The sequence below is a fragment of the Maylandia zebra genome, linkage group LG16, assembly GCF_041146795.1.
Source record: "Maylandia zebra isolate NMK-2024a linkage group LG16, Mzebra_GT3a, whole genome shotgun sequence".
NCBI classification, from domain to species: Eukaryota; Metazoa; Chordata; class Actinopteri; order Cichliformes; family Cichlidae; genus Maylandia; species Maylandia zebra.
In genome coordinates this window covers 25,520,247-25,533,383 of record NC_135182.1, presented here as the reverse complement: position 1 = coordinate 25,533,383, position 13,137 = coordinate 25,520,247, and the positions used below count along the sequence as shown (strand labels likewise).

At 39.4% G+C, this 13,137-nt stretch overlaps 1 protein-coding gene across 5 annotated transcripts in view; it reads right to left on the bottom strand.

Annotated features, from left to right (window-relative positions):
- epha3 (eph receptor A3) overlaps positions 1–12,883 on the bottom strand; it is a 92,037-nt gene extending 79,154 nt beyond the window's left edge. For 4 of the 5 annotated variants that reach the window (XM_076875164.1, XM_076875165.1, XM_004555565.5 and 1 more), the window contains exons 1-2: positions 12,714–12,883; positions 5,203–5,267 (exon numbers count right to left, since the gene is read on the bottom strand). In XM_076875164.1, coding sequence (XP_076731279.1) covers positions 5,203–5,267; positions 12,714–12,807 — 159 coding nt within the window. In that variant the 5' untranslated portion in view covers positions 12,808–12,883. Of the gene's footprint in view, positions 1–5,202; positions 5,268–12,713 lie in introns of those variants that run through there. The other variant, XM_076875166.1, reaches the window with a different exon arrangement.
- Between the last annotated feature and the right edge of the window lie 254 nt (positions 12,884–13,137).

The window sequence follows — 13,137 nt, the reverse complement described above, 5'->3', positions numbered from 1 at the left end:
AGTCCACGTGACCTTTGACCCTGACCCCTGATGGTCACAGCTGGGACAAAGTTCAGTGTAATCTTGCCCCTGGTTTCTCTGATCTGTGCTGTAGGTGAAGTAGCTAAAGGGACAGTAAAATGAAGTGTGGTAACTTGATCTGCTCTGGACATACCTAGAGCAACAGGCACATCTCTGAGTCACAGAGTCAGCACACCAGTTTATCCACTTCAAAGACACTCAGGTCAATGGTAGTTAATGGGCCAGTATATGGACTTGTAAAGGGCAGCAATACATTAAAAGCAAGTCTTGTTAAGTGTAAGAAAACAAGCTCAATCGTGCTCTTATCACAAGTCTAACTTGCTCAACAAGAGCTTAACATAACAAATGTTTCATTATGTTATAGTTTAGATAATTTATAACATAATTCAGTTTAATCAAGTTATGTAAAATATTTTTTTTTATTTAAAGATTTTGATAATTATTTCAACTTAATTTGCGGGAGAAAAACAATTACTTGCTGTTAAAATCAAAACCATAATGGTTCACATTTTGGTTTTTACTTTTAAAATAAGCTCTTTATTTACTCATTTGCCAAAATTGGCTATTTGTGATTTTGGGATATCAGATTACTGAACGGAAAAAGAAAACAATTATAATTAAAACGTTCTGTTAAATCTCTACAGCTGGAGATGGTGATCCTAAAAGCCGGAGTGTCTGCAACAAATGCTGGTCGAGAAGCTTAGAGCACAGAGGTCTTTGGGGTTACAGGCTCAACAACTGCAACATATCAAATAGAGGATATTTCATCACTCTGTCCGGCCAAAGGAAAACCTGAATGTTTATGTGATCCCTCCTTGTATTCATCCCATCTCTTGTTTATGTGCGACCCTGAGCTTTGCCATTGTTTGTGTTTTGTTCAAGGACAGACTAGCTGATGGCAATTGTTTGGGGATGCTGGAATCACAAATGCTGTTCATTTATATTTAAACAGTACTCAAGAAAGAAAAATGTGAGTACTGTAATTGTCAAAGTTCTTAATGTTCTTTTTCTTTACTTTTTTCATTTTTTAAGACACGCTTGCCTCAAAAATGCCATGATCTTCACTGCACTGGTAAAATATATGTTTACTCGTTACTAATGCTTCTTTGTAACACCGAGGTGTAAGATTTTCATAGTTTAGGGAGGTTTAGTACAAAATCTGACTGTGCTTATCAGTACAGTTGTATAATGCATACAACTTTTAATAGGATGTAATAAAATAAACTCCTCAGGATTTGTGCCAACTTATCTCAGGAACACGAAAGTAACAATAAATCATTTTACCCTCCCCCTTCCTCCTTACCTCTGGTCTCTTGCATTACCAAACTAATCCTTGTTTAAGGATAGGTTTGCTCTCTTTCTCCCTTTAAAGCAGTTTATCTGGTCAGGCTGATTTTGCACATGAAGTAGACGCAGTTCGCGGGGGCTTTTAAGCACTTGGATGATTAAAGAAGCTGAAACAGCAGTTGTCAAAATGAAAGAAGACAGATAGAGAAAGAGAAAGAGTAGGCTGACTGGTGGGCCTGATCCCAAAGCATAATCAGCCCTGCTATTATTTGCCTGTCACCTCACCCTCTCATTCCAGACCTGAGAATTGGAATGTGAGGTGTGAATGTGTTTTGGTTCAATTTTTGTGCGAGTCCAGACACTATAAGCAAAGTTCACATACTGTGAGCACTGGCTTTTTATTCTACAGATGTCAAGCTTCTTTATCATCAACAATACAAATGTTACTGCGCTTTTACTAAAGTCTGACACAGTAATGTAGACTGTTGAACCCATGTAAAAACAATTACAAGGCAATGTTTTTACTGTATAAATAGTTTTAAACTTTTTTATTTTTGCTGATTAGCATGTAGCAAATAACTGACATAAACTTGGTATTTAATCAGAAAATCAAACTAGAGTTAAGCTATAACTTGTGGTAAACACTTTGGGTCTAAATGCTGCAGCGACTTTATTTATTTGAAAAACAATGAATCTAAGTTCCAAGTACAACCAGAAAGGACATTGTATTCTCCCTTCTTATGAAGAATGGACTTTAGTTTGTAATTATCCATTAATTCTATTTTGTATGCACAGCCAGTGTCTAGGGTGTTGGTTTGTTGCTGAAGAATGCTTTCAAAGCATGCAAGAATGTAATCTTTAACACTCTTTAGTGATGGGCTAAGCCCCCTGGACACTGCTAAGCAATCAGCCAGCTTCCAAGACAGATAACTGTATATCTGGATCACACGCACACAGACACACACGCACACACACTCATGCACTCATCAGTCCAGTCGGTGGCTCTGGAGTGAACATCCTGGGGAGGCTAAGCTCTTAATTTGTTCTGACCGGAGCACGTTGTGTCTCGGTAGGCCAATAGCCACGGCCTCTCCATCAATGTGAATGAGTGTTTGTCTGTGTATGTATGTGTGCGTGAGAAAGGGAGGGAGTGAGGGCTCAGTGCCACTGCCACATTATGAGAAATCATTTGTGAGCAGGAGTCTCTCAGGGCACTCTGCTTATCGGAGCGCAGTCAGTGGATGACGTGAGTAATTACAGATGATTCACCTTGAGGACTTGATCATCAGCAATATCTCTGTGTGTGTGACTCTCTCTCCCTCATTCCTTCCTGTCCTTTCCTCTCCCTGCTTCCGTCTCCCTCTCCCCACCCCTCTCTCTTCATCCCTCTATCAGTCTCCTTCTTTTTGATCCTCCCCCCATTCCCTTCTCTATCTCTCTGGAGTTATTCTCATTTAACAATGACATTGACTCACATTCCTGCAGCATTTTTATGAATTATATAACCACACGCTCTTCATCTGAACTTGGTCAAAGCAAAAAACTTGAAGTAAAACAGACATGGTTGCACAAATTGCCTAACCTCTGTCAAAAAAGTCTGGTGTCCAGCGCTGGATCAAATAGCCGTATCAATGAGTATTTCCCTAGCTGCTTACATGTGAATAATGTCTATCAACACAACATCAATCTGGCCTGTCAGCTGGTCATGCAGTTGTTGTGTAGGTTGCAATTGTCTTTTGACTAAATACATTTTAAGGACCTGAAGTTTTTCCTTTGGGTAATTTTTTCATTGTGGTTGAACCTCATGAAAAAACCGAGTGCTCTGTTGGTGCCAGCTCTGTATATGGCCGAGAGAAACAAGGTTTGGCAGCTCAATGGAACAAATGACTGGATTACCTTAAGCCACTGCCAAGGAGTAATTCTAACACTTAATAAAGGAGAAAGAAGGAAGTGTGTGTGTGCGTGTGTGAATGAGTGTGTGTGTTTGTGTGTGAGAGAGAGACAGTGGGCTTGCTCAGAGGCACAGAAGTCTAACTAGTTGGAGAAATAAACACTGAACGAGAGCCCATTGGAGGATTTTAGAAGCAGAGACTGATATATGACCTTTTTTTTTTTACATCCAATGAAATAATGCTAATACTAAAAACAATATTAATGTGATTCCTCCTTGTGCTCCTGTTAATTTCAATTGCATTAATGGATAAAACAAACTTGGAAAAATGCTTGATAAAAGGTTACAGTAGTTTCTGTAATATAATGAAAGACAGACAAAATGAAGTGTTGCATATTATGGATTAGCAAATCAAAGGTTTACTTGATATTGCCATGTGGGTGGGTGTTGTTTATACTACTATAAATTAATGTTGGTCCATGGCGACTGATTGAACTGACCTATCAGATTGCTGTGATGTCCTAGCTGTGCTACTCTGAGAATAAGGCCATAAAACACTAGCACCATTAGCCCTGTGGGGCAGAAGTATTATCAATAGAAGAAAATACATAGAGTTGACATTGTGGTAAATGAATAGATTAAAACACATGTGTTTATGAAAGTCAAAGTTGAGTTAATATTTTTAGATGAAGTTAATGTTTTTGCTTGTTTTCAGTCACATTCTGTTAATTTTACACAATACTTGTGTAGGCTTCAGCAACACAGGCCTAGAGGTTGATACATGACCCCTTTGTCAACCTGCAGGTCACTAGGGATAAATATATATTCCCCAACCGGATGGCAAGCAGTTGCTGACTGATTGAAATCGGTCGCAAAAAGGGTGCTCTAAAAACTTCCTTGCGATTGCTTTAGTGACTAGCAGTATGACACAACTGCCCATCGTTTGCAACGAAACTTGAAACTTGTCCACAAACACTCACTAAGTAACCACGGAGTGATAGTGAGACATAAAAAAGTGCAACACAAACTGGAAACAGAGAACACCATCTCCATTTCCGATTGCACTGTTCACAATTCCATAACCTCTCCGTAAGCAATTGGTGCATTTTTTGCAGACAACTCATCATCTTCCAAAGAAATTACTGGCATCCGCGCCAATGTGGTAGCGATCAAAGCAATCACAAGAACCTTTTCAGTGCATCACTGTTCATGACCAATTTCACAAAACAACACAAAGCTACATCTCACAACCATTCGCCAGTCAGTCAGGGAATGAACATTTTTTCCAAGTGACCGCTAGTTATCATGGGGTCATTGACCAGTGTTTAGGCCTGCATAACTGAGATGTAATTTGTTTGGTTTAATCACCAAAACTACTTGATGTTAAGAAAACAAAAATATGATTTGGGTTAATATAAACCCATTTGATGATGATTATATAAACCCATGATTTCTGGAACAAAGGTATTAAAAGTATGACATGAGAACAGTGTGTCTAGTCAGTGATGGCCATTTAACACCATTATTTAAGATACTGTAGGAACAATACTAACATGGCAACATCACATTGTGCAACAAGTCAGCTTTTGATGGAATTTCCTGTTAAACGCTATCTGAGTTGTTAATGGGAGGCTGGAAGTAAATCTGGAATTCTTTTGCAGATGTTTTTGGACCAAAAGTCCAAAATGTATGCTTTTTCATGTTTAATCTTTATTTATACATACATGTATTCAAAAACACAAACACATATACAGGCAGTATGATTGTATGGTAAGCTCTGAATACTTTACCCTGCTAGATAAAAAAATGAACAAAATGCCTAAAAAAGTGGGTTAATCGTCATTGGATGATTGTTTCAACACGGCATAGTGAGAACGACAAAAATCTGAAAAAGCTGATTTCACGGTTGAAGCTGACATTCAATTCATGTTATTGGATCTGTCTCCTAAATGCAAACATATTCAGGCATGATGTGGGTAAATATAGAGATGGAAGATACTCACCCCATGTAATGGGTAGGAAATCCATCCTAACTCCCCTTGGCTTGCTTTTGAGTCTAACAGGTTGACTGTGGTGAGGAAGAGAGAGAGGAAAAACAAAGAAAACATATGAGTGTCTAGCCCTTGTTAGCCCCAATTAGCCTTTATCTAATCCCACAGGAGGATTCACCAACCTCAAGCACTGATCATGACTCTATTTACTCAGCTGCCCCCCACGCACACACAGACATATGCACATACACACAACCACAAGCACTTGTACTGATGTCTTTGTGAGGAGATTCATTGATATAACCCATTCCCTAGACCCTTAGCCTACCCGTCCCTAAACCGATTTAACTCTAAAACTAAGTGTTAACACTTAAGGGGCTCTTGGAAGAGAGAAGAAAGTTAAGACTGGTCAAATTGTCCTCACTTCTCCAACACATCCTTGTTCTGAAGGTAAGTGAATAAAGTAGGCTTTGTATCCTTGCTTTGTAAGGCATCAAATCAAAACTTCACTGGGCAAACAATGAAAATATCCTGAAAAGGTACTGAACTAAAGTACAGTCAGTTTTTCAAAAACCACCAGATGTCTTTTTTCCTTTTTTTTCTTTCTTTTTTTAAAGACTTTTCTTTTGACCCATCTGACCCCCATTCTACCGACCCACACACATATCCATGGAAAATAGAGTGTAACCAGGTGAAGCAAAACTCTATTGGATCTAAATTCAAATGCAATCACCGGTTTCAGAGGTGGTCCGAAATTCAATTGGCCACACTGAAATCAAAATATAAATCCAATCCAGAATGAATGGAAAAAAACAGTTTTAAGTGTGTCTCCTGCCAGAAATTCGTTCTTTTCAAACACACATCAAGCAGCAGAAGGGGATCCATGTCTAATAGAGGAAATATGACTGAGGACAAATAAGACAAGGAGCTTCAGTGGTTAAATCATGCAAGTGCAGGCTCTGGCTTAGCAAAACAGGATTCAAATTATGGAATTTAAGGGACCGAACGAATAACTATGTCTGTTGTGCAGAAGTTTTGAAGTCACAAATTACTTGTGAAAGCGCTTTTATTGCCTACCTCCACAGAACATAATTAGAAGTACACTTGTGAATAGTAGATGTGATGGCCAAATTGACTCTGACACAGAGTATCTTAAAAGGAGCTGAAGCATTTTCTATTCTTAGTGTATACACTTGGCTGTGGAGTGAATAATTGTCATTGAATACAACTGTCAGCATGGGTCATGACACATGGAGTGAGGAATGTGAAGGCAGCTTTATGCTCAAAGGATGCCCCACTTCAGCAACCAAACTGTCACGAGCAATTTGGCAATAGATTCTGTCTAGCGACACAAAGCTCAGACTAATAAAGCTTAGTGCTCTCACCTCAAACAACAATTTATGTAGTTAGAATAAAATACACAAAAAGATTTTGGTGGTGTTCATGACGTAAATTATTTACAGTTAATCCCTTTTAGTCCTGTTTTTCAAACAGTACTGAGGAAAAATAGGATGCTTAAATATAATGTTTCTGACAAGCAATGGTATGGTGGAGAAAAAAAGCACATAAACCTACAGTGGGCTAAATTGGGACACATTATACTTTTAATATGTTACTGTGCAATAGAAAATGTAGCTTAGGATTATGTGAATTTGGTAAAAAAGTAAAGGACAGACAACCATTTATTATAAAGAAAAAAAGAGCAATACACTTCATCAGTTCCAGCAACACTGACTCAGCCTCTTTTTACTTATCCCGTTGAGAGCAAAGCAGTCGACAGCTCTGAACACTCAAACAAGTAGCAAACACTTAGCAACGCAAGTGGACACATACAGCAAAGTGAAGCAGCAGTGCAGTAGAGGCCCTGCAGCTGTAACTCTATTCACTGTGAGAATATGAAGAATGCATTCTTCCTTCATTCTCCTGTGCAAGGCTTCAGTAAGCAAGAATGTCCACATATCAAGTGTTTATCAAGTCATGATGGACCGCTGGCTCACAGGGAAGCCTTTTAAGTCAAACACAATCTACCCCTGTCAAGCACCGGGATCTAAATTTGCAAGAAGAAGCGATCTCACTTCTCTGTGAATGGGTTGTTGTTTTGTACTACAGAAAAAGTTGGAGAAGGAAGTGATTCTTTGTTTCAGACTTATCAGGTAAACATCAGCCAATGTGGCATAAAAGGACCTTAAAATGAAGCATAGAAAGGCAGACACAAACACCTAGATTTATTATTCTGGACTCAAAACACAATAGATGTTCACCTGAGCTGCAGTCATGCTAAACCGCTGAGCCAGTTGAGTGGCAGTGGACACATTCATATTAGAGTTTAATGAAGCTATCTGTTCATGTCAGATAATAGCAGCTCAGCATCCAGGGCCATTGCTTCCAATTTACATTTCTCAACGAGCCGAGCCCAACACTCAAATTGAGCCGAGTGAGGGAATTTGAGAGCAGAAAATTAGACAGCTCTCATATCGCAGGAGTAAAAAGCCCCCTCCAGCTGCACTTGGCTGAAGAAATCAGTACCCACACATGCGCACAAATGCATGTACGTTCACAAATACATGCAAAGCACAACAAACACAAAGGACGCATCCTCAACTAAGAAGCAAGAAGAACTGAGATACTCTGAAACACAAAAAACGCTATATACTGAGAGGTAGTCAAATGATGCCAACACATGAAATCCTCCAAAGGAAAGCGTTTGCAAGCACATGATGTAGTTGGACATGGACACGCACATCTACTGTATGCATTCATTTTTTGTAGAACCTGACCAAAACGTGCAGTTTTTCTCACACATGCGCATTCAAGCAAACACAAGTGCACACATCAACATTTGCTGACAGTCTTTTTACTCTCTCGCTCAATCTCTCTCTCTCTCTCTCTCTCTCTCACACACACACACACACACACACAGTCAGTTAGCAAGCTAGCGTCAGCCAAGCATATAGCCCCTGCCCCAACAGGGAGTGCCTCTAAACGGGAACTACGAGTATTAATAGCAAACTCAGCCAGCCTTTCTGGGAGGGAGCAAAACATCACAGAGGTAGAAACAGGTGAATCAATATATAAAGCAAACTAAGGTCACCATCAAACGCCCACACTCATAACCCTAGCCCCGAGGAATGGAAGACATCCTTTTTTCACTTGCTGGTGACCTATATCGCTTGGCATATTATGTGTTGAACACTGTAGCAAACAAAGCAAGAAAGGGTACTTTTTCTGATGCCAGTGTTACCATGAGTAACGGCTCAGATGAAAATAATAACTGTACAATACAAAATCTCATGAAATAGTTCTCCACTGCAGCCACATGTTTCACAGCTGATGTTAGAGGGGAGAAAGAAGAGTCAGTCAGTCAGAGACTAAGGAGAGGGGCATGACCAAAGAATCAGCTTCCTCCATAATAGAATAGCATAGAACACATGTCCTTATCTATCAATATCTGCTATTTGAAAGAGTGGATGATGCTTTGCAGCCTGGTTCCATGCATCTGAAGGTTGGCAGGCCGCAGTGCAGGCAAAGCAAGCGACTTGTGTCTGTGTTAAAGGGTGAAGTGTTCACCTCCCATTATGAATTATTCAAGAGCAGAGTCGCTCTGTCTGATGTTGCTGCTGCTTGCCCAGCCCCTCTGCTCCCATTTCTCTTTCTTTCTTTCTTTCTTTCTTTCTTTCTTTCTTTCTTTCTTTCTTTCTTTCTTTCTTTCTTTCTCATATAATTTACACAGACATAAAGGCATAGAGCACTCCTGCACACCATGACCACGTACTGTATATCTACACATGTAGTCTCCCTAAATACGGATTTTTTTCGCCTAACTCTGAAGATGAAACGTTAAAATGAGGATGACACCCTTCGGTCAGCATACACATATAAATATAGGCATTTAGAATACATGGGGACGGGAGTGAGGGGTATTTTGCGTCTGCGCACATTTCCATCCCCTCTGAAAAGTACCATCGCTCTGAGACGCACATTAGCCCCAGCGGGACTGCTGAGCCGGGCTCTCCGGGCCAAGCCTCCCTAACGCCGACTAAAAATACCAGAGGCCTCCGGACGTCCCGCAGCGAGCCAGCATTACACCACCTAGAAGGACATGCTGCACCACATCATAGAAACTAATGACTTTCGAAACTTTAGATATTTTTTTCTTCTAATTATGTGGAATTTAAACGATATCGGATAGCTAATGTCAGCACAAAGTCTCCTCAAAGGCTTCTCAAAGTGAAAATGAATCCTCTCCGCTGAAATCTATTACTGAGGCGTTTCTCTGTATTTCCTTAAACTTTCCCTAAAGTTTTACGGGATCATTAAGACCTAATGAAAACCACACAGTAAAATTAAATAAAAATGCTTGCTGAGGTGCGGTGCGGAGACGGAAAATTCAACGAAGTACAGACGCGAGGAAAACATCATAAGTTTGTCGTCATCCTTTTAAACTTGAGGTTTCTTTTCTATCCTGATGCTTTTTTTTTTCCTTTACTTGTTATAACGCACTTGATTCATTTCCTAATTTACTGATAGCTTATATAAACTACAGTAAGACGTCAGCGAAGTCACAGAAGATGTTTTTATGGCCATCGAGTTTTAAACGTACAAACAGCCCCCCATGGTCAAGTGGACTGTTTTATAATCTCTGCGCCAGGGTAGATTTTATCACCTTCAACTTATTGGCGTGAAATAAAAAATAAAGCCTGTAAAAGTGACGTTATGTTTCGGTCGTGTAAACAGTGACCTACAGTTCAACGTAAAAGATCATGAAAAAAGAGTGTCTTCGAATTCGTCACATTATGTTTATGAAAATCAGTATTTTCAAAATTGGTACAGCTTTCCAGCGTGTTTATTGTCTGCTTTATTTTTAAAGCAAAAGTTTATGATCTAAATAAAGATTAAGAAAGATCCAAGAAAGCCCTTTAAGTGCATATATACTCTGTGATTATACCTCTGATTTTCTTTTGTGTCACGGAAAAAAATGTGTGTGGAGCTCATTCTAAGGTTTGTAGTAAATTACTATGTTTTTCTACTTTGTTACTTGTAGAAATTAATGATCGATATGAGTTCTCTTTCATCGTGAGGACTGTCAAAGTTGACCAAAACAGACGTGTGTTTCCATCTGTTTAACTTTTAACCCGAACCGGAGAAACAGCGCTTAAGTGATTCAAAACGTCTTTGTCGTCTTCATATTTGTGGTGTACAAGTCTATATGAATTTCTATACAATGTGCTGTATAGACGAGGCAGCTCGATACTGACACTCTCTGGCTGATTTATGACTCTGGAGGGCGAACGTAATTGCCTGATTTCTTCATTGTATTGACACTTTCCCTGTTCCAGCTAACATGCAAACTGTTTAGTTAGTTTATCTGTTTGTGTGTGTGTGTGTGTGTGTGTGTGTCTTCTCATCGTTTCTTTTCTCTCTGATATTCACTCGTATAAATTACACGTTTATCCTAAACTCTTAAATTATCCCCCGCCCCACTCACTCCGCGTTCTGTATCGTCTCACTTTCTCCCTTTCCTCCAAACGCACAATAAAATACTAACACACTCCTACCAGTGGAATTGTGTGTATTTTTTTAGGGTCAATGTGTATTTGCTTATTTTTTTACCATCGTGAGCCAAACTAAAACTTCACCAGTCTTATTTTTCAATCAAATGCTTATATGTAGATTTGCATTAGGCCTGGGTGGCTTTGACTCTTTTCTATTTTTTTTTTTTTTTGCTTCACCACAGAACTGCACATTTTCCCGACCCATGCCTTCGTGTCAAACACCATAAATTAAATCGTATGCTCTCTTGCATTGCGTTAACAACTAAGGAGATATATTTCCCAGACACCAAATGCTGTGCATAAAAAAGGGAACAGTCTTTTTTTTTTTTGCATCAAATGAATGGTTTACATTCCACAAACATTTTTCGTTAAGAAAACATTGATTTTAGGCTTGATGGCTTAAAAGAAATCACAAAACTTATAGGGTCAGAAGAAAATCCACTGAAATGTGACTGGCCTGATGAATTAATTCATTTATTAAGTGCGCGACAAGTGAAACTTTTAGTTTGATAATCGTTGGATTATAAAACAGATCCTTTGGCGTGACCTACAAACTAACGTCCAAAACTTTCCAAACTTCTCCAACAACATCAGCCTTGATCTGGAAGTTTACACGGGGTGGGTTTGTCTCTGAACATTCAATTACTGTGGTGTAAACTGAAACATCTACAGTATACGGACGGATTCCATTACTTTCTCGCCATTAAGGTTTAAACTGTTGGATATCCTAAACTGAGACCTTTGTGCTGATAATTCACATAAAGCACCATTTAGATGGCTATCGTGTTAATAGGTTCTATTCACATTTACAGACTCATTTTTCATTTTTTCTTTCGGACTTTTACCCAGAATAACTTTAAACATTATCCCTTACTTGATGTGACATAAACCACAGAGAACTGGACATTAAAAATAAACTCAATTACATTTTTTTCTGTCTCTTGTGGAGTGCTAAGGGTTGGAGCTCATCCTCAGAGTGCATTTGTATTTACTGCCCCTGCTTAACACACACACATACACACATTTTGACCCGAACATGTTAAAGTTTTAAAGATGTCAGGATGTAAACCAATAATTTACAAAGTTCAAACCAAACCTCCCTCTGTTGTGTAAAGGTTTTTTTTTCCCTTTCTTTATTGTTTGTAGTTTAGTTTCATATGTTTGAATAAATGACTGTGCTGCTAGTGGACGTGTCTACCGTAGCCTTTTTCTGCCCCGGCTTCAAAATACTGCCACAAGCTTATATTCGCCTAGAAAGCGACCAAGACCTAAAGAGAGATAAAGTGCAACGTCTTTGTCGCTCATTTATCATGAAATCGGCTTTAAATGCAACTTTTAAAAAAGTCGTGAAACTGCAGATTTACATGATCACAAAGATAGACTTAATCTTTATTCGAGTCGAACCCATTAAAAAAGCAGCCACGTTTTTACGCACTATGCGAATATTCTCATATTCTATTTATTGCCTTAAAACTGAGTTAAGCTCACAGTTACCCAGTAACTGGGGCGTCTACCCCAAATGGATTCTTGGGTAAAACAGACAGACACGCACATCTCATATAAACACAAATATTGGAGTTTCTTTACGTCCATTCGTCCCACAATCACGCGTCTTTGGGAGCTGTCTCGACATCACTTAGTTTATTCATCTCTATTTGAAAACTATTAAGTCATCTTAGCCAAATTATCGGAAATCGCGCTACCTTGTCTGGCTTGTTCGGATTTGGATTCAAGTTTACTCTCTGATTATTACTATCTGCTGGCGATCTGATCCAGTTTTATCGGTGATGTCCGGTGTCACCGTGATTCGCTCTGGATAGTCCTTTGATTTTTGAGACTATAATTTAGACAGTAAGCCCTCGACGAGCGCACAGCTCTGACCGCGATACGTGCCGTAGCGCACCATTCATACATAAACACAAGTGCGCACATACACACAAACACACATGTCCGCAGCCTGAGTTCCCTTACCTTCATTGGGGGGATAGAAGACGGGAAACGCGGGGATAACGCAGGACAACAAAAGAAGTAAAACGAAAAGGAGTGATCGCGGATTGCAATCCATGGCGGCGGATCAGAGACACATAACTCCATGAAGCCACTGACTAATCTGGGAACGTCTTCTCCCCACTCAGCTTTCTCACTCTCTCTTGCTCCGTCTCCCTCCGGTTGGAGGAGTTTTCCGCTGGGTCCTACAGAGTCTTATATACATCAAAACAGCGTTCAAGTTCATCACAGGTCATTTTAGAATTTCTACCACAGGCGTCTTTAAAAAAGAAAAAGAAAGAAAAAAAAAGAATGACGAATTCAGCAGTTCAGCGTATTTTATCGTCTATTTCACCGAAATCTGTAACATGAATCAATTCGAATGGAGAGCAGGGGCTGAGATAAACGT